Source organism: Solanum dulcamara, chromosome 4 (assembly GCF_947179165.1).
Source record: "Solanum dulcamara chromosome 4, daSolDulc1.2, whole genome shotgun sequence".
In the NCBI taxonomy this organism is placed as follows: Eukaryota; Viridiplantae; Streptophyta; class Magnoliopsida; order Solanales; family Solanaceae; genus Solanum; species Solanum dulcamara.
Genome location: NC_077240.1, coordinates 74,613,044 through 74,635,704, shown reverse-complemented (window position 1 = coordinate 74,635,704; position 22,661 = coordinate 74,613,044). Strand labels below are relative to the sequence as shown.

Here is a 22,661-nt window from a genome sequence, read left to right as displayed (position 1 = left end):
TCGATTCAAAGGGATATGTCAGTTTCCAAGATATGTTCGGCGAGAATCGACTTAGGCGAGACCTGAGAATGAAAAGATTGGGATCTCACCAAAGAAAGGGTGAGAGCTCTTGGCCGGAAGATCAGATACGAAAGGATTCGGGTCCCGATGACATGGTAAAAAAGATATTTTTACATGAATAACAACTATTGATGATAGTACTTTAGGGCCTGAGTGGAGCTCTTCTATTGATTAATATATTACCTTTATAACCTATAAATATTATCTTTAGCTTTCGCACAAGTGTAAGGGACATGACGTCCTGATTCTAAGGAATACAAACACACTTATTTTTTTGTGCTACAAGCTTTTCCTGTTTCATTAAGTGTTTGTCTTTAAGCATTAAGTTACTATATCATTTTTGAATCGGAAGCTAAGAACACTCAAACAACACCAAATCCAGTGCATACATTTATCATCGAAGCTCGAAAGCGTCATACGATTTCCATTTACTTATTTTATTATCGCTTCTTGCTTTTACTTATCTTTGTTGGGGAAGGAAGCACCATAACTAAAGTTTGATATGACAATAAATATGAAAATAAATTGGACACGAGAATTTTACGTGGAAACCCCTCTAACAGATAGAGGGGAAAAACCACGGGGTAGAAGGATCTCACTATTTTAATATTGAGTACACAGCTCTCAAATACAAGGAGAAAACAACAATTAACACTTCTCTCTTGTAAAAGGAACAACTACTAAAGAGGACACTCAAGACTACAATATTTATCTTGGTGTATAACTCTCTTTGTATTCTTACTCTCTCTTTCTGGGATGATCTAAATGAGGGTAAGAGACCCTCTATTTATAGGGAACAAAAATGCGTTTCTGTAAAAAGATTAACGCGTTTTCTACGCGTTAATTGTTAACGCGTTTTCTACGCGTTAATTGTTAACGCGTTTTCTACGCGTTAATTGTTAACGCGTTTTCTACGCGTTAATTGTTAACGCGTTTCTGCCAACTACTGCTAGCCTCTTCTTTTGACTTTTTGCTACGCGTTTTCCTTTATGCTTTTCCAACCTTTTCTGTCTTTTTTGACTTTCACTCTCTACTTTTTCGTTTCTAGCATTTTCTAGCATTCTCCCACTTGAAGATTTAATTGAGAATCAATTAAGTCTTCACACCATCCTTTCTACCCATTTACTGCAATGTTACATTTCTGCTAGGCCAATAGAAGATCAACACCATATGAACTTGTTACTGTTGATCGGCTTTGTAAACATATCTGCCAGGTTGTCATTAGTGTGAATTTTCTGAATATCCACACTGCCTTCTTCCACCTTCTCACGAACAAAGTGATACTGAACTCGTATGTGCTTTGTTCTTGAATGAAATGCCGGATTCTTTACAAGATCCAAAGCGCTTTGACTGTCACAAAATAGAGCAATCTTCTCTTGTTTGTGCCCGAGCTCCCCCAGTAACATCTGCATCCATATTGCCTCTTTGCTAGCTTGTGTAGCTGCTACATATTCTGCTTCCGTCGTAGATGTAGCCACGATAGATTGCAGTTTTGAAACCCAGCTTACAGCTCCTCCAGCAAGAGTAAACACATAACCTGTGGTGGACTTGCTTTTATCAAGATCACCTGCATAATCTGAATCAATATAACCTTTAACAGTAAAGTCTGATCCTCCATAACATATTGTAACATCTGAGGTACCCTTGATGTATCTCAGGATCCTCTTAACAGTATTCCAATGCTCTCTACTAGGATTAGCCATGTATCGACTAACCACTCCCACTGCTTGTGCAATGTCAGGTCTTGTATATACCATGACGAACATTAAACTTTCCACTGCTGATGCATACGGTACTCGAGATATCTCCATCCTCTCTGCTTCATTGCTAGGACTCATACTTGAGGATAACTTGAAATTAATAGAAAGTGGGGTAGAAATTGACTTACAGTCTTGCATCTTGAAGCGTCTCAAGAGTTTCTTCAAGTAGTTCTTTTGAGAAAGCCAAATCTTCCTATTATTTCTGTCTCGGTGAATTTGCATCCCTAGAATCTTATTTGCTGGTCCCAAGTCCTTCATTCCAAACTCCCTAGCCAATTGTGCCTTTAAATTTGTGAGACGATCTTTGTTGGGGCATGCTACCAACATGTCGTCAACATACAACAACAAAATAACAAAATCTTCATCACTAAATCTCTTGTAATAAACACAAGGATCCGAACTATATCTGTTGTATCCAAGGCTTATAATGAAGAAATCAAATCTCTTATACCAATATCTCGGTGCCTGTTTGAGACCGTATAGAGATTTGTTCAACCTGCAAATCAAGTTCTCTTTTCCCTGTTCTTTAAAACCTTCTGGTTGGAGCATATAAATTTCTTCTTCAAGCTCTCCATGAAGAAATGTAGTTTTGACATCTAACTGCTCCAAGTACAAGTCAAATATAACACACATCGCCAGGACCACTCGAATTGTTGTGAGTCAAACCACCGGAGAAAATATCTCATTGAAGTCTATACCTTCTTTCTGAGCCAATCCTTTCACCACCAATCTTGCGCGATACTTCTCCACTTGATCACTACTATTGCGTTTGATCTTGTAGACCCATTTGTTTCCAATGTCCTTTCTTCCTTGTGGTAATTGAGCAAGATCCCATGTTTTATTTTTATGAAGAGCTTCAATTTCTTCTTACATTGCTGCCACCCACAGAGATGATTCTTGGCCTTTTATAGCCTCGTGAAAAGTTGAAGGCTCTCCATCTTCTGTTAGTAGATAGTATGCAATATTACTCTCCATAGAATAATCTAAGTGCCAAGCTGGTTCTCTTCTCTCCCTAGTTGACCGTCGAACTTGTGGAGTTTCGATCTCAGCTTGCTCTTGTTCTTCGTGCTCTGGTGCTACTTCAGAAGTAACTAGAACTTCTTCTATTTCTTCAACTTCAACTGTAGTAGTCTCTGATTTTTCTTTTAAAGTGCTACTTTTTTTTTGCTTGTATCTTGTTTTCAACAAATACAATATCCCTGCTGATTACCACCTTGCGGGCTGTGGGATCCCACAAGCGATACCCCTTGACTCCATCAGCATACCCTAATAAAATGTATTCCCTAGATTTCGGATCCAACTTTAATTTTTCTTGGGTGTTGTACATAACATAAGCAGGACATCCGAATATATGTAAGCGAGAATAATCAGCTGATTTTCCTGTCCACATCTCCATTGGCGTTTTTAGATCAATTGCAGTTGATGGTGACCGATTGATCACATAACAGGTGGTTTTTACTGCTTCTACCCAGAATGGTTTTTCCAGCCCTGCAGTTGCCAACATAGCTCTTGTTCGTTCCAACAAGGTTCTGTTCATCCGCTCTGCTACTCCATTTTGTTGTGGAGTATATGCCACCGTGAACTGCCGTTTAATACCTTTTTGTTTAAAGAAGTTATTAAATTCATCATCAGTGTATTCTCCTCCATTATCTGTCCTCAAACACTTGATCTTTTTCTCAGATTCAAGTCCCACCCGCACTTTGGATTCTTTGAAAACTGGAAAAATATCTGCTTTTCTCTTGATTGGATACACCCAACTTCTCCTGGAGTAATTATCAATGAATGACACGAAATATTTCGCTCCTCCTAAGGACTCCACCGGTGCTTGCCAGACATTAGAGTGGACCAGATGTAATATTTTCTTGCTTTTAGCAGAGGAACTACTAAACTTCAGTCTATTTTGCTTACTGGTAACACAATGCTCACAAAAGGGTAGTAAAACCTTTTTGAGCCCTCAAAGAAGCTTTTGCTCAGCAAGAATCTTCAAACCTCGTTCTGACATATGGCCAAGTTTACGATGCTATATCATCGTTGATTTTTCAAATGAACTTGCTGACGCGGTTGATGCTTCTCCTTCTTGGTGTGTTTCACCTTTAAGCACATATAGATTTGCCACAAGTTTTTCCGCTTTCATCACTACAAGCGTTCCTTTGGATATTCTCATGACCCCACCATGAGTCTTGTATGAACATCTATTATCATCTAGTTGTCCTAAAGACAATAGATTCTTCAAGTCTTTTATATGTCGTACCTCCTGAATGGTGCGTACCGTGCCATCATACATTTTTATTTTTATGGACCCAATACCAATAACATCCAAAGCATGATCATTTCCTATGAACACAGACTCTCCTAAGATAGGATTATATTAATGGAACCATTCTCTTCGGGAAGTCATGTGCCATGTTGCTCCTGTGTCCATGATCCAGACATCAGCGAAATGTTTTCTGCCTTTATTATTTGATATTGCCTTACTGCATAAAATATCGCCATCATCTGAGGTACATGCAATATTTCCTTGAGCATTTGATGGATCATGGTGTTCACTCTTCTTTTTGAATCGAAAATCTTTCTTGAAGTGCCCTTTCTTGCCACAGTTGTAGCACTTAATATTCTTCTTACTTCTTGATTGAGATCTGCCATGATTGTGACTCCCACTGGGGCCACGTTCTGCTGGTCTTTCTCTCACCATCATCAAAGCTTCAGCTTGCTGCGAACTTGCTTGTTTGTCTTCCTTATTTTTGCGTCGATTTTCTTCTTCCAAGACAGCGGCTGCAATTTCATCAAAAATTAGACTGTCTATATTGTTCATCAGGTTGATGATGAGTTGATTATACGAGTCAGACAGACTTTGAAGTAGAAGCTCCGCACATTCAGTTCCCTCTATTTTGCAACCCATTGTTGTAAGTTGCGAAAACAAAGTATTCAAAAGTATTGATGTGTTCAGTAACTGACATGGACTCTGCTATTCGAAGAGTATACAATATTCTTTTTAAGAGATTTTATTATGCAAAGACTTGACCTCATACAACCCTGTAAGAGTATCCCATATTTCCTTCGCCGTCCGCTTTTCCGCCACACTAGACAACACTTGATCAGCTAGTGCCAAGTGTAGATTAGAATCTGCGTTGCTGTCTATATCATTCCACTTGCTGTCATCAGTAAAATCTGTGGGCCTGCCTTCAATTGCAGCCAAGCAATTGTCCTTTCTCAATATCGCTTTTATTTTCATTTTCCACAATGAGAAATTAGTTCCATTGAATTTCTCAACGTCAAACTTTGTTGTACTTGACATTGTTATTTGCTTTACACCTTTCTAGATCGTTTCTAAATATTTTTGTGAACAATCGTGATAAACTGTACCGTCACCAAAATTTACTATTCACGTGAATAGTACTATTCACCGAATTTTACTATTCACAAAAATTTACTATTCATGAATAGTACCTTCGCATAAAATAGACAGAATAACCGAGGGATCTGATACAACTGTTGGGGGAAGAAAGCACCATAACTAAAGTTTGATTTGACAATAAATATGAAAATAAATTAGACACAAGAATTTTATGTGGAAACTCCTCTAACAGATAAAGGGGAAAAACCACGGGGTAAAAGGATCTCACTATTTTAATATGGAGTACACAACTCTCAAATATAAGGAAAAAACAACAATTAACACTTCTCTCTTGTAAAAGGAACAACTATTAAAGAGGACACTCAAGACTACAATATTTATCTTGGTGTATAACTCTCTTTGTATTCTTACTCTCTCTTTCTGGGATGATCTAAATGAGGGTAAGAGGTCCTCTATTTATAGGGAGCAAAAACGCATTTCTGTAAAAAGATTAACGCGTTTTCTACGCGTTAATTGTTAATGCATTTCTGCCAACTACTGCTAGCCTCTTCTTTTGACTTTTTGCTACGCGTTTTCCTTTATGCTTTTCCAACCTTTTCTGTCTTTTTTGACTTTTACTCTCTACTTTTTTGTTCTAGCATTTTCTAGCAATCTTTTAGATCATATTTAATTGCTAATAAATGAAATCTATCAAGTTAAGCTAAGAAGTGTATCCTTGACTCATACAAATTCAAGTCTATTACTTTTTTGGTAAATAGTTTGGGGCTCATCGTGGGGTCACGACAGTTGTGGGTTGGCTTAACTCACTACTCACCGTTCTTATGAGCTTGAATACTATTTGTTTTACAGTAATCCTCTGTGGCAAAATGAGAGACAAAACAACGGGAAACCAAACCAACGAGAACCAAAATAATGGGAACCAAACCAACGAGAATCAGATCAACGAAAATGTGGATGGTACACAACTGTTTAATGAGATAGAAGACCGAGAAGATCTCCAAAATAAACAAGACCCACCTATTGAAGAAATGGAGTTTGATGTTGGAATCCTCAACCTGGCCAACACAAACACACGAAGAAGGAGTGTGAAAATGGTTCCCGAGAAAGTAGAGTCACAATAAAAAGAAAGTAAGACTGATTTGGATGGTCTCGAAAAAGCTTTGTTGGGGTTTTGCTAAACCACACAAATCCATAATGGACCACATGAAGTGTCACGACTTAAACCGTCGTGAGTGACACCGACACTAATCCTCGGTGGGAGAACTAACTGCTAATCCAAAACTTAACCAATTAACTCAATTAAAAGGAAGCAATATTATTCATTAAAGCAAATATTCATAACTCACATAAAACCATGTGGAAATAACCTTCTAAAAACTGAAAGTAGTATATCAAAACTCAAAATCGTCTAGAATATGAGGATGCAACATCAAGAAGAAAATATAAGTCTAAAAAGTCTAAGTCCTAACAGATGGACTAAGAGGTAAAGAGGAATCCATGACAGTCTAGAAGAAGTAGTTCACCCTTGGATTCAGATAATGGAGGTCTCACAATTGAGGTCAAGAAGTAGGCATTTGAATATGACATGTATTCAACGAAGAAAGAACAAGTGCACTTCAGTACACGAAGTCAACAATGTACTAATAGGATCATCGGTCAGTTCCAAAGATACGAATGTAAGCAAGTAACCACATATAATAATACAAGTCATCACATGCAACAATAAGCTAAGTCAACAACATAATACGACTCCAAGTCACCAATCCTGCCTTAATAAACACATGAAACATGTCCCACATGATCACACACAAACTCTGTTCATTCAAGGAATGCACACATATAAATACATCAAATATGTACAAGGCGTGGTACCCGAGCCAACCAATGAGTAACCTGTACCAGGTGTGGCCCAAAGTCAACCGATAATATCATGTACCAGGCGTGGTACCTGGCCCAACCAATAGTCTGTACCATGCATGGTACCCGAGCCAACCAATAATCTATACCAAGCGTGGTACTCGAGCCAATAAGCCCACAAATATCACACACAATCACACATACAATAAAACAACCACATTTGTAAAGTCATAAGAAAATTAAACAGGTTCATTGCATGAGATTGACTACATGATATTATTTCACATTCATCCCTTATGTTTTTTCCAACATGCATTGTACAAGTAATACTATAGAATCAGTTAACATGAACATGATACATAACTTAAAAAACAAACAACCATCACATACCTCGAATCAAGCCTTGGAAGCTCTATTGAACCCGAGTCTTCCCCTTGTTATGAATCCAGGCCTGTTCTTGGTCTAGAAACGACACAAAATACAAAAATCAGTGACAAATGGCCTAAATATTCCCTATTACAACTTAATTCAAAACCCCAAGCCAAACTCATGATCTTCCCACCACGCCCAGGGCTTTTCCACCATTAATTCTCGTAGAACTACCTATTTCATGGTTACACTAGTAAGTTACGGTAAATAAATTAAGAATAATCATTCTTAAGAACCCAATCTCTCCCCTAGGGCAATAATACTACCTCTAAGGCGTAGAAATCAAAGTATCAAATTAGGAGAGTGATTTTCTTACCTTTAGAGATGTTTTTTATGGAGAACTGACGATTTTTGCCCTAAGTTGTCCTTGCTCTTCCCCAAAACACACTTGCAGAATAATGGGCAGTTCTGAAGAATTTTCTGCATTAACTGCGACCCCGATCATCCTATAGCGCCACCACCATAGAGGAATTGTCTTCTATAGCGGGAATTTTCCTGACCGCGATAGTAGCGTGTCACTAACTATAGCGGCTTGCATGAGATAAAATCTGGAAATCTCCCAAAAAATGCCAGTTTCACAACATACCTTCGAATTTTGACGTTTTGAACCAACCCTTTCACGCCAAGTTTGATATCGGGAGTTCTACTCACTCGAATTCACTTCCGAAAGTCCTACGGATTCCTTTTCGTGTTAGATAATGGAAATACGTACTATTCCAAGCCTAGAAATTATCCCCAATCTTTTTCTGGATTGCTCTAGACTTCACCTTGTTCAAAAATCGTCTGAACTTAGCTTAGCCTGAAAATGTTGAACTTACTACCGCAGAAATTTTCTAACCCAATTTTCTTTACCATTAGCTCACCCATAATGACAGAAAGGATTGTGACATGAAGGCACAAGATCGGAGAGTGGTGGGATTGCAAAGTGCGTTGGTCCAAATAACCTCTAATAATTCAAGGGGCAACATACGAACACCATTGATCACGGAGGATGAGTTGGAGGTTGCTAATCGATCAGAAGAATGTAGGACAACATGATAAGAATCAACTCCGAAGTACTTTGTACCCCTTTGGCTATTGACGTAATCCCTTGCGTTTATTAATGACATAAACACCAGAGCCGCCTTCCATTAAAGGCTTTTTTTCTCAAACCGTTTTTTGCGGCTATATATAGGCTATTGCACTTTAAGTGTCTTGAATTTAATGATCTTTACACCAGCAAAAGAATTTAAATCTATATGTCCCATGCACCAAAAGACAATAAATAACCCCTTTCTCTTGAGACATTATATATACCCTCTAATTTCTTCCTATTCCACAAACTCAATTCCTTAGATACTTTTTGTAAAATCATTATTACAAATACTAGTGCATGTTCAACTAATACTAGTGCATTATTTGAATTTACACTCGCAAAAAAAAAACCTAGATTGTTGACAATGCACTACGAAAACACAAGGGAGAGGCGAAGGTCCTCGTCTCCGGACTCATTGGAGAGGGTGGCGAGGCTGGCATCCAAAAGCGCGGTGGTGATATTCAGCTTGAGTAGTTGTTGCATGTGTCATGCAATGAAGAGGTTGTTCTGTGAGCTCGGTGTGAGCCCAATGGTGTACGAGTTGGACCAAGACCCTAATGGAAAAGGGATGGAGCGGGCGCTTTCCAAGCTTCTTGGCAACTCACCCGCTGTTCCGGTTGTGTTCATAGGTGGTGAACTAATCGGATCGATGGATAGAGTTATGGCTTCTCATATTAATGGCACTCTTGTCCCTCTTCTCAAAGAAGCCGGAGCTCTCTGGCTGTGACATTCTTTTTTTTTTAATTTATTGTTAAAAAGGAGTGATGATCTTTTTCTATCTTCCAAAATATTGTAGCAACTTAATTTTAATTAACTTCCTATTTTGTCTTTGGTCATGACATGCTAGCTCTTTGTAATCATGAAAATGTCCTAATATGTTTAAAGCCATGAATTTAAAGATATTTTTAGTATGTGCTGAACATTTTTCTTTCTTAAATTTAATATTTAGTTAAATATCGACGAATAATATGAAATATAGATGATGGAGTACTAAAAAAAGCATATATGCCAAGAGCAAAGGATGTTGGGAATTTTTGCTTGTTTAATTTAATGAGCTTTATAGCAGTAGGTAGGTTAGGTAAAGTTAAAAATATTTGGTAATCCTAATAGTATTATTATGGCAATCTAGTATGCCAGCATTAGAGGAAGAGTAACTTCTTGGGCTCATAAATTTGAAACGACAAAAATGAAGAATATGTATTAAATAGGATATAGTAGCAGTACAAATGCCAGCAGCCAGCCTCTGCCCTCTATTCATTACTCCTAAAATTATTTTTTGCTTTTTATTTATCTATTATAGCAAATTAAGACAAATTTATTATAAAAATGAAGAATATGCATTAAATAGGATATAGTAGCAGCACAAATGCCAGCAGCCAGCCCCTGTCCTCTACACATTACTCCTAAAATTATTTTTTTGCTTTTTATTTATCTATTATAGCAAATTAAGACAAATTTATTATAATATTATTATCATTAAATAGCTATATAAAGTATTAATAGTCAAATTGATATTTTCAAATTATAATTAATAAAATTAATTTAGTAAAATAAATTCCTAATAAATATATGGAATGTTAAGCCAACATGAATCAAGTAATTATATAAAACATAGAGAGTATATAGATGTATTAATGCCTTGTTGGAATTCCCAAAATTATAGTCTAAGAGCCTATTTGACATGTTGTTGGGAGGTTAAAAAAAATTATTTTGAGGAAAATATATATACATTTTAAAAAAAATTAATGTATTTGGCCAATCAGTAAAATTGCTTTTAAATGAAAGAAAAAATATTTTTTTTTGCGGTTTGAAAGAATTTAAAAATTTTCCTTCTTAAAAAGGAAAAACAGAAGCAAAAAATTATTTTTATCAAAATCAAAATATCCTTGCCATATATACATATTTACCAATATATTCCTTATAGTATTTATTTATTTTTATGGTAAAATTTTTATAATATAATGATTTAATTTGTGAAATGATTTTTTGATAGGGCTTCTTCCTATATTTATGTATTCCATTGGACCCAGAAATGATACATTGAAAGAATCCGTTGGGTCTTCCAATATCAATAGATTGATTGTTTGTTCATATATCTTCCAAAGGGAAAAATATCTCTGAGAGTTGTTTCCTGAATCCTAAAGAGTACTTGGGTTCTCCCAATAACTAAAAAGTGTAGCATGTTTGAATCTATCAGGGGTTCGCGTTGGTGGTGGAAATTTATTTTGCTTGATATTTTTAATTATATTTAAATCATCATGTTAATATTATATCAATATTTGATTATATTTTTTTATGTATGTATAATATTGATTGAAAATTTGAATATGTACATTTTAATTAACTAAAATAAAATTTCAATTAACTAAAATAAAAATTCAATTAAAATTTTTATCATGAGCTCCAAAAGAGTGGTGATATCAACGCACAACACATTCATTCGAGTGGCAATGCAGCTGATTTATTCACCAAATCTCTACCATCTGCAACATTCAAGAAGATAGTGCACAAGCTTGGAATGCGAAGATTCAAGTGTGTGTAATACTCTCATTAGGGGAAGTTAATACGTGATGTACTTTTTTTCCCTCACAAGGTTTTATCCCACCGAATTTTTCTTGTAAGATTTTTATGAGACATCTAAAATTTGTATTATTAGATATGTGTACTCTTTTTTCTTCACTAGTATTTTTTCCACTAAATTTTTTCTAATAAGGTTTAGCGAGACACATAATCTAGCAAATAGACATTCAAAGGAGAGTGTTATAAGCATATTTTTGTTATAGTGAACGTCTATTATGTAGATTTATTTGGAAAAAAGTTAGGACTTCTAGTTAGAGACTAAGTCAGTTTTTTCCCTATAAATAAAAGAGTTTCCCTTATTATAAAAACTCTCAATCTCTAATCCTTCAATAGAACTAAGAAATCTTACTTCTTCTCCCTACTTTATTGTCCTTATTCTTATATAGTTTCATAGCAAATGAGAAGTTGTTGGGTTTTTTAACAAAGGAACTAGAGGAATAAATTAAAAAGATATTGTAATGTTATCAAAGGGATATTATATTATTTTATTAACAACTCAAGGTTTTATATTTATAGCTATAATTTTTAATTGAAAAATAAAAAAAATTATACAAATGATTTATTTACAAAATTAAATCACAAAAAATAGGAAACTAACTCCTAAATTCACTTAGCAAAATAATTTGAAATTCTAAAAATTAGCTACGAATAGATTTATTGCAATCTTTTAGAGATAATGCAACTATTTATTTTATTTTTATAATATTCTGAGAAATATTTTCAACAAATCCTCCTTGGATCAGGAATAGTAGATTGTAGTCTTGTCTGGTATTAACCTCGTGAATAAATTTGTTAATTTATTTTTGGTCTTGCAAGGTTTTGTGTCTTTTTCTATTAGATTAACTGAAAAGTTTTTACCTCTTATTTCAACTTGTAAAATCACTTGCTTTGTGGCGTCAAAGATTCAACAATACTTGTCTTCAAATAACAATTTAATTTTTTTTCATTAGTTGGCCAATACTCAATAACTTTAATTTGTATCAATAACAAACATGTAAGAGACATCTAAAATTATTTTTGTATTGAAACTTGTTTTTGATTGCAAAAGTTCATTTTCCTTTATGTGAATATAATTACCATTTCCAATTCTGACTTTCTTATTTTCTATATACATGAATTTCTTAAAAAGATTTATGTAATATATCATGGGACTTGTATAGCCACTGATATTCATCTGTGTAACACCTCGCAACATTCTACGATAAGAATTTGAATTATTCGTCGTAAGTGTATGAGCTTGGACTGGGTGATGCCCTACTTGAATATGTGTCTTGAGGTTCATTTCCAAGTGTAGAAAGTGTATCAGATATGGTTTAGAGTAATAAGGGACCTCTAACACTAAGTCAAGTGATAGTTTTTCTACCGGCTAAATTTTTCGCATTAGTTCATGCAAGGATCAACTTCAAAAGACCATATCTCTCAGAATATGAAGTATTAGGTGGCACATATGACTTATAAAATGAAAGTTCTATGACTCTTCTTTCCAACTTACCAAGTTTGCATCAATTCGAGTTCGGTGTAAAAAGTTATGACCGTTTTATCAGACACCCCCAACGGAGTTTTCAGAACCTGATTGTACGAGTCCCATTTATGCGTCGTAAATTGAAGTATGGACCGTAAATACAGCTTGTAAAATTAGACTTCAGAAACTAAATTTTTGGCCTAATTTTCTCGGATCTAACTACAGATTGTAAATTCAACTACAGACTGTAATTTTGGTCCGTAGAATGAAGTCCTGAAACTTATTTTTTTATTTGATTTTTACGGATACAAATCATGGGCCGTAGATCAAACCAAGGATAATAATTTGGTGTCGTGGAATGAAGTTCTGAGATCACGATTTTGATCTGAATTCCACGGATGGAATTCACAAGCTGTAGATTCAACCACGGACCGTAATTAGGCCTCGTGAAAGAATTCCGATAGTTTTTAATTGAGGATGTTTCAGCTTCTTTCATTCTTTCTATGTCTACACCACAATGTTTTCGTAACCAATTGAAAATTATATCATAGAATTACCTCAAAATACTCTCATATTTTCTCTCCAAGCTTAGACAAGGATCAAAAAGATAAAACCTTGGATTTCAAGTTTCTCAATCAAGCTTTCTTCAAGAACACTTATTTTACCAGGTATGTAAGGCTATTATAGTGAGGGATTAAGTTCTTCCTCACGCCCTACATCTATGATTTCAGTTAGTAAGATCAAAACTATAATTTTTACCCCAAAGTTCAATATGCTTAAAATTCTCTCTATATTTCAATTGCTGATTCTTGATTTCATTATAGAGAATTCAGTACTTTATATTATTAATGATTTTTGATTGTGGTTCATGCCTAATGTACCACATGGACCCTTTTTAACTAAGATTTATTTGAAAACTTTGACATACTATTTCCTATGCATTATTTTTATGAGTAAAGAAAATTTCAACTTAAAGTAGTATTTTTAGAAAGAGTTTCAAGAAAGCCAATTGCTTCAAGTGCATTATTTTCCGAAAGAAAAGCACAATCCTTAAAGAAAGCATATCTCTATTTTGAGAAAGTACAATTAGTTTTTCATAAAAGTATAGTATTTTAAAGCAAGTTCATTAAATTTATAAAAAAAATATTTTTGAGTATTAACTCAATATAGAGATTATCATTTTTCTCCTAAAGTGGGACCTTTTCTCTAAATGGTACATCATACGGTTATTGAGCATTATTGCATTATTTTGGGTGTAGTATTGTGTATCGAGTTGGATAAGGATTCAAATAACTCAAACCCTAGAACTGCACCACTAGCGTAGCATAGGATCGTCTCAGTTTGGGCGACTCCTAAGAAAGCCCCTTGTAAGGGCTTAGATATTAGATTCATAATTTAGTTTGTCCTTTACCCCGACACGATATTGGATGACTCTGACAATGTGAGCTAAACGTTGTATCATTACGATGTTCACTATGATGGTTGTCGATTAGAAAAATTCCCCAAGAAAAGTAAATTATATTATTTTCAGCATTTGCTACTATTGCATACTTTTTCAGTTGTAAAGCTTGGTTGTTAAAGTACATATGCATGCTTTACTTTTTAGTTAGCTATCTTACAGTCTACTTTTAAATTTACTCTTTCAGTTCAGTATATTAGTTAGCCTGTTGTTTAATTCAACTATTTTACATACTGTACATTTTATGTACTGGCGTCATTTGGTGCTGTATCTTAAAATAATGAAGATTCAGGTGTTCAAGATCGGTAGCAGATGCTTTACTAGGATCTTTTCCCATCAGCATTTGGTGATACTTCCTTGCTTTCAGAGGGCTCCAGTTTGCTTATCTCATTCAATATTTAGTAGATATTTCTAGTAGAGTATTCACGTAACCGTGAGTCTTATTCCGGTATCTAGCTCTAGTTCAATGGAAGCTTCATAGACGAGTTAGTTAAGTCATTATTTTCAGATACGTTAAAACACTTACATTATTATTATTCAGACTTGTAGATAAAGTTGTTAAGATGATTGTTTTTGCTTAGATCATCATGATGCTCATCTGTCATAAAACTTCTTCATAAGTTGTTTATCCTTCTGCATAGTAGTAAGTCAGACCAAGGTTTCAATTGGGACAAGCAATGATTCTGAGTGCTGGCTACGCTTAGGGTGTAGACTCGGAGCGTAACAATTCGAAAATCAAATTTCTTGATTAAAAATATATTGCCACAAATAAGTGTTGTTCTTTTCTTTATTGGTGACTTGGGCATTTGCTTCATATTTTTTAGATTTACTTTTATAAACTACATTTTATGACCAAGCTATTTGCAAATCTTGCATTATGCATCTTGCCTCTTTCAACATTTAAATGGAGGATGATCTTTTTTACCACAATGCTTAAAGGTAGACACATTTTTCTTGAATTATTATTCTCGTTCTGAGTTTTGTGATTTTAACTATATGAAGTGACCATTCAAAATTTACAATTTTTTATATCTTGAGTTTTCAAAATGAATATTATTTTGGACCAATTATTTTTATTATGTATGACAATTAAAATGGACAAAGAGGGAGTAATAAATATTACTAGGATTAGCACATGGGCAATTTAGACATGTCAAAATGGGCTGAAGCAATAAATTGATCAATACCCAACCCTGCCCAAAGTTGATATGGGCTAATGAGTTGGGTTAAGATGGCTACGCAATGGGTCATAACGCAACTCGCACAACTTGACCCATCAATTTTATAATTTTAAAACTTACATCTCACGATTTCATTTATTATAAAAGAAACCTATATAAATGATGAAGTGTCCATTCAAAGTTTACAATTCCTTATGCACAGATTTTAAGACCTCAACTTTCGAATTGAGATCTCATAGTACTCAATCTCCTTATCATAAATCTTTACATATCCAAAATTCAAACCTAGATTCAATGAATTACCCAAAAATAGAAATAAACATGGAAAATACCTATATAAATATTGTTCCATGGGTGAAAAAAAACAATAAGAACGAGATATTTTTCATTGTTAGATTATCTATAAAACATCAATTCGTCCTTTAAATTTTTACAAATTCTTTCTTTACCTTTTTTTTCTTCTATAAAAAGTACGCAATGATAATATTTCACCAACAATAATCATTATAGTAACCTATATTAATAGCAGTCTATGATAACAAAAACAAAATTAAACAAGTTTTCATATATAAAAATCTTAATATAGAGTTGAACCTTAGAAGCTAAAATTAAGCATTTCCATGGGTCAAGATTAGGCATCATGATGTGTCTATTTGGGCTATTGATTTATCATGGACCAATTTAAGCTAACCTGAATCAACTCATCATCAAAATAACTCTAGCCCAAAACCCATTAAAACTTAAAAGGATTGGACGGATCATATGAGTTTGAGCTAATTTTGTCAGCCTGTAATATTCCTATACTCTTGTAAAGGTAACATGATGGATTACTATACAAAATAAACTCACAATTAAAGATCTTGCTAATTTGTAAATCACATTTTTTCCAGTCTGCGAGTTTACATTCTGTGCAAAGCAGCCAACTACAAGCCATTAGTGAAAGATACTACTCTACATGTCAATGTTAAATGGACTTGCTACTAGTCAGACATTGAAGTCTGCATCAGTTGTTCCTCAATATTCACGCTTGATACTTGTCAAACAGGCTATCCTATTTTGTAGCAGCTTCACTTTATCGCGCAGCTCTTCGTTGGTAACAGAAGATTCCTAACCAGGAAAAGGCGGAAAAAATGAAGCAAGGAAAGTCACCAATTCTTGCATAAAGCTGAGAGGAAAAAAAAAAGGGGAGGCAAATTAGTAATAGCAAAAACATAACAATTTTACCCTTGATCGTTCTCGTTCATCAAATAGCATGGCAGCTAAATTGTCGTGATTGTTGTTCAACTCTGATATCAACTTTTGTGCTGCTTTAAGCTGATAGTACGCGCGATTAGATAATTTAAAGACTTAGTGTTATATGAGAGACAAAGACAACTAATATCAGTCATCACTTACTTGGACTTGTAGACTTTTATTCTTGTCTTTCTCATACTGCAGATCGCGCAAAGCTTGTTGTAAACTGCAGGAAGCAAACATATATAACTCCATAAAATTTGTGAGCAAAGAACATCAATTAAGTATTTACTGACCGATTGTTAGTACTGTGATTCTCTTCTCTCAAGTTGGACGCGGTATCTTCCATCTGTTCACAATGGAAATGAGAAGAGAGAAATTTGACGAGTTTGCCTATTTGATAGTAGTCGATAATGAAGTGTTTGTATTACCTTCACAACACAACTTGTTGGAATTTGACGAGTTTGCCTATTTGATAATTCTCTCCACATGGTCTGGTTTGTAGCTTGTATCGAAGACTGGACTTGTCCCGTCTTGTGTTCTCCTCCAGTGGATTTCGATTTAGATTTGTCCTGACTGGTTGTATGGACATTGGAGGAAAACCGGGAACAGGATTTGCTTGTAGCAGGGGTGTTTGTTTCATTCTCAGGCGAGACATTGTTCCTTATATTGCGACGTTTAGCATAACCAATTTTATGGCAATTATCACCCCTGTAAAAAGAAATATGCTCGATGAAACATTGTAAATGAAGCAAAAACTTATAATTTTGTGGCAATTATCACCCCTGTAAAAAGAAATATCCTCGATGGAATATCGTAAATGAAGCAAAAACTTATAATTTTGAAAGAAGAAATCAGTTGAACATACCAATACTTCTTCTGCATAACTAGTAAACGTGCCTCGAGTCTAGCAAGCACAATCGTCCTCTCAAAACCCTGTTTATCATGAGCTGGCTTAACAAAATTAGCTTCTAAGACGCCTGTTTCAAAGCACAAAGTGAAAAGAATATCAACCAAAAGCTCAAATAAGAAGACATTATGTTACTGAATCACTGATTACTCATGAAAATAGGACCTATCGTGCCACGACCATCACTTCCAGCAGCATTCCATACCCTCCAGAAAGGCTAACAAAAAAGAAATGCATCAGCTAAGCAGAGCAATCGAAAAGAATGCTGCACGTAAACGTATTGGTCCAACTACTTACATATATCTAAATAGTCGATTTACCAAGGACTATTCCAGCCCACCTCAGCTAGTGACTCAACTAATAGTTATTATCTCAAAAAGTCACTTTCTTTGTTGAAGAAAATTGAAATTACGAAGAAAGGTAGATAATAACTGTTAGTTGAGTAACCATCTGAGAATTATGATGTGTTGAGTAAGGGAAACCTAACCTTAATTAGCCGATTCTTGTGATATACGTTGAAACCTTGAATATCGATGTGATGTTCTGCATCCTTCACGAAACCAATAGTTACCAGAGCGACTGCCTATTATTATAAGAAAACCAGTAATTGTTAGAAAAGCCAAAAGTGTCAAAAATACTTCTAAAATCAAGCTTGAAACTTTAGAAGAGAAAAAAGAGGTTACATTTGGATCCTTGGATGTTTCATCACCAATGGGTTGAGGTCTGTAAGTAATCTCCTCGCAATTCATCATATCGTCAACCAAATTATGATGCTCAACATCTTTCCCTCGCAAAATGATTCGAAATCCAGGAGAAAGCCTCAAATACAATATTGAAGCATAACTCTGTGAACACAATCAAATTTAGTTTTAGGTGATTTTGTTATACTTTTTCCTACACCTTGGCAGCATGGAATGCATAACAATTAAGAATATTTACCCTTAAAGAATGTTGATAAGTTAGAAAATGCCTGGAATTAGGATATGTTTTTGCCATCTCAATCTTCTTTTCGTCTCGACTAACACCCTTGATTTGAATGTCCTGAAGAAGAAAGAAGCATCATCCAGCTAAGAAACTGATATAAGATATGGCATATGCAATTCAAGAAAAAGCAGAATACTACTTGTGGATCGGTGTCAAAATCAAGTTCGGTGTCTCCTACTTCATCTTCCCAGAGATTGTATATGATAATTCGTGTTCCTTGATCATTCAATAATTCAAACTACAACAAACAAGTAGAATAACATTAGGAACATAGTAGCACGAGTAAAAGAAGAAATATGCACCAGAAATAAAGATAGATGTCAGTTACCACACGCAAATAGGAAATACCTGCATGAAGAGATCTTCTTCACTTTCATACGGAGACCATTGTACTATCGTGTCTGAATTTCTTTTCCAATCATCAGCTGAAGATCGAACCAAAATTTCCCAAATTTCTTCTCTTTTCACAAAATCAATCTTCAAATTGCCACATACAGAAACCGTATTAAATAATTTACGTATCATTCTTACAAGATACAAGAATATGATCATCATAGTAGACAGGAAGTTGTACCATAGGAACAATGATATCTTCTTTTCCTGTGCTCCTTAAAAATGTATATGACAACATTCCAACACTTTGTGTTGTGCTACACAAAATAAAAACGATACATTACTTCTATAAATGCGATGCTAAATCAATCGCTAGGAAGAGAACTATATAAGAAACTAGCAAGTAAAAGTTACTAGCACCATAAAAGTACCTTAGTCCGTCCTTTCCCTGACAACGCGAGAATACAATCACATCTGCCCCGAGTCTCATGCTACTTGTTTTGAAACCATTTCCATCTTGAAAAACAGATACAAATAATTAGGCAATTGTTGCATTGTGAAAATCAGTTACACACCCGAATAGCAGCACAAAGATGGTTTGGTTGCTGCAACAGATATAAACTCACATTGGCCAATAGTATTTGCTAATTTGCTTTTTGCTGAATATCCGAGAGACATGCACTGGCGCATTTTATCAGGAGTCATTCCACCACCATTATCTGTAGTTCAATTTAAAGAATCAACTCAAAGATTCGAACAAGAAAGATATTTTCATGACAGATTGATCAAGTATCGGATCCACAAACTATGGTCTCTTGAACAAGAAAGCGAAATCTCCCAAAAACTCTTAAGAATCCAGAACCAACGACTTAAAAAAAGATATACAAGGAGAGTGAATGAATATACCTTCAACTAATATCATTTTACCCTTGTCTTTCTTGTTGTCAAAAACATCGACATTGACATAGGAAGCTCCATTGCAAACCTGGAGGAAAAATATTTTTAAGAAACAGAACGATTAAGGTGGTGGTAGGAGGGAGAACAGAGAAGGACATAAAGGAACAGGAAACTACAACACGTGTACCTCGTCCATAGCATTGTCCAGAAGCTCAGCAAAAGCTGGTGCAGAGAACAAGATTGCGAAAACATCAACAAAGAGAAATCTTCCACTAATATATATATGGGAGAAATGGAATTGAGGAACAGTAAAGTAAAAAAAGGATCAAGCTTTGCAATAAACTTTACCTCCCAAAGCCCATTTATGGCTAGTGGCATTTGAATGCAAGAATTTTGGATGAACTCTCACATGATCCATGCCATCTGCACATATCAATGAAATTAAAGTATTATGAAGGATGCTCTTCAATTTTTTCGGTCAACAATTCAATTGATAGAGAGTATATGTGTTTCACTTTGGTTGTGTATGAATTTTCGAAGGGTTTATAGTTGTCTTGAGACTTAAGTTACTCTATTCACGCGTTAAGGTTTTAGTTCCAATGTTCATATTCTTTCACAAGATCGTATCAGAGCCGGTCTTTGATAAAACCATTCTCACTCTCATGAGTAAGCGTTAGTGACAATGTGTTAATGCTAACTCCAATATAAGAAAATGAGGAGTTATTTATCCCAAAATCGGACATATTAAGGAGCCTATTAAGCTTTATCTAGATCTCTCCTCAACCTGTCAAACATATTTCATGGTCTCGAGCAAGTCAAGGCTGCTTTCTCTCTTATACAATTGAACTTGTTTTGCCAAGAAAAGAACTTTAAGTTGACATCCAAACCTTAAAAACCAATCAACAAGATTACATGTATGAATGGTATCAAAAACTATACTTATCCAATATTGATAGTATAAGAGTTTTTGACAATAACAACTACATCTCTTCCCAACAATAACGTCTGCACCTCAATCCCAAGCAAATTGTGGTTAGCTGTATAAATCTCAACTGATTATGTCGCTCCATTTAAGCTCATGTAAATCCTATATAATGCAAAATAAATATAAAAGTACTAGAAGCTATCTATATTTTCTACTTGTCATATAAATCTCTAGTAGGAATTAAAGACTCCCAACATATGACTGAAACTCAATCCCAACTAATTGGTGTCACCTATACAAATCTTATTCTTTTGGTGTGCCCTATTTCTCTCTAAGTCTGCATGAATTTTAGTTCCTTTCATGTGATTTTTGTTCTCCATTAATTTGGTTTAATACAATAAGTAGAGCATCAGGATGGGAGAATATGCTACTAATAATCTACCGAACTCGTCTACTACACTCTATATTTCATCCCAAATTCAAGTCATTCATCTTGATACATAGCTAAATTGTGCAATTACTTCAAAAATATGTGGCAATGTCCAAAAATTAATTCTTCTCCTTTACTGCAAATAGCAAACCTAACATATTGAACAACAAAGGAAGAAGGAAACAGGGAAAGGCTTAAAATATCTTGTACTTCATTCATGCAAGAGTTTCTTATTAATTCAAAGTTCCAAACTTTACAAATATAATGTCTTTAATTAGAATCCATCAGTTACTTATTACAAGAAACTAATTTTATCATTCACAAGAATTCTTTTTGATGCAATCATCCTCCAACCCCACCAATCTATTGTTTCTTGTACTTCAATTAGCCTACTAGTTTGTTGCAGTTACACTAAACTTTTCGTATTAGTATTACTCTTGTAGTTCTTCTCCTTCTATTTCTGTTACAATCTATTGTTTCTTGTACTTCAATTAGCCTACTATTTTGTTGCAGTTACAATAAACTTTTCGTATTAGTATTACTCTTGTAGTTTTGTCCTTCGATTTCTATTACTATATGTTGTTTCTTGTATTTTGATTAGCCTACTATTTTGTTGCAGTTATAGTAAACTTTTCGTGTTAGTATTACTCTTATAGTTTTTGTCCTTCGATTTCTATTACTATATGTTGTTTCTTGTACTTTGATTAGCCTTATTTGTTTATTTTTACAGCATACTTTGTCTTCTTTTTCTTTTTGCCAACTATCTATCAAAGGTGTCTCTCTACCTCCCAAGATAGGGTAATCGTCGTATATATTCTATCCTCTCCATATCTCTAGTAAAATTAAACTACATATATTGTTATTATTGTTGCCGTTGATTTCTTTTTTTAAAACTTCTGGCTTCACCACCATAGAATATTCAAACATTACCTGCATGACCAGCAGCAAAACCACCATCAATCCCTTCATAATCTCCAGCTTTCCAAAACTGCTTAGTAGATGAAACAACAACTTTTTCCGGTCTCACTACCAATTCATTATTACTTACAACAACTTCACGCGATCGGTTCCACGCCGCGCGTTCTTCTGGCGGAAGTGGATCAAGAAACCCTACTGGCAAAGCCGCTTCAACTTTCATCTTCTTTAACGGACTTGGTTCCAAATCATCATCATTATCGCTATCAATATCATTATCAAAAAAACGCGAAAAATCTTCTCCATTCCTAGTTACACAAATCATAGCTGTGTTTCGATGATCAATATCCTCAACGTCAATGATTTCTTCCTTAATAGGATGAGTAGAACTCATGATGCGACGAAAAAAAAATTAAGAATCAAGAACTAGGGTTTTTTTTTATAAAAAATTTATTATTTTTTATGAAGATGTTTGTGTTTGGAGCAAATTCTGAAAGAGAGGTTTAATGGGACAGTTTTTTTCCTTATTTATGTGAAAAAAAACTTAAACCGTCTCCTATGTGGTTTAGGCTTTATGGAGTTACAAAAAAGTTGGCGCCAATGTGGAGTCCATGTCCGACATTTTAATTAAATAAAATAAAATTGAAAAAAAATTATAATTATTTTTTCACCAATTATAATTTGTCATACTAAAATGTAAGTGTAAATTAATGCTTAAAAGTACATATAATGATTACCCAGATTAGTCAAACACAAACTTTTTTTTTTTAATTTTTATATTTGTATTTATAAGCATGGACATCCAATAGAAAATGT

General features: G+C 34.6%; 2 protein-coding genes across 2 annotated transcripts; one reads left to right on the top strand and one right to left on the bottom strand.

The window, feature by feature from the left end:
* The first annotated feature begins 8,807 nt into the window (after nt 1-8,807).
* On the top strand, nt 8,808-9,375 carry LOC129885084 (glutaredoxin-C1-like). Its single transcript, XM_055959298.1, has one exon. The coding sequence runs from the start codon at nt 8,901-8,903 to the stop codon at nt 9,261-9,263; it is 363 nt and encodes a 120-aa protein (XP_055815273.1). The 5' UTR covers nt 8,808-8,900; the 3' UTR covers nt 9,264-9,375.
* Nucleotides 9,376-15,777: 6,402 nt separating this feature from the next.
* LOC129885083 (protein MICRORCHIDIA 7-like) lies at nt 15,778-22,324 on the bottom strand. Its single transcript, XM_055959297.1, has 19 exons — nt 21,861-22,324; nt 19,924-19,998; nt 19,763-19,797; nt 19,585-19,663; nt 19,305-19,397; nt 19,110-19,194; nt 18,920-18,995; nt 18,694-18,822; nt 18,485-18,583; nt 18,301-18,402; nt 18,045-18,206; nt 17,849-17,944; nt 17,527-17,578; nt 17,320-17,431; nt 16,883-17,162; nt 16,748-16,800; nt 16,614-16,677; nt 16,443-16,532; nt 15,778-16,325 (listed from the first exon to the last, which is right to left on the bottom strand). The coding sequence occupies exons 1-19, from the start codon at nt 22,237-22,239 to the stop codon at nt 16,233-16,235; spliced, it is 2,154 nt and encodes a 717-aa protein (XP_055815272.1). The 5' UTR covers nt 22,240-22,324; the 3' UTR covers nt 15,778-16,232.
* Between the last annotated feature and the right edge of the window lie 337 nt (nt 22,325-22,661).

Coding starts and splice junctions, on each gene's coding strand:
- LOC129885084 (XM_055959298.1), top strand. CDS start 8,901: ATGCACTACGAAAACACAAGGGAGAGGCGAAGGTCCTCGTCTCCGGAC.
- LOC129885083 (XM_055959297.1), bottom strand. CDS start 22,239: ATGAGTTCTACTCATCCTATTAAGGAAGAAATCATTGACGTTGAGGAT. Junction 17,163..17,319: donor GTTATGCAGAAGAAGTATTG/GTATGTTCAACT, acceptor TTCTTTTTACAG/GGGTGATAATTGCCATAAAA. Junction 16,326..16,442: donor ATGAACGAGAACGATCAAGG/GTAAAATTGTTA, acceptor TTTCCTGGTTAG/GAATCTTCTGTTACCAACGA.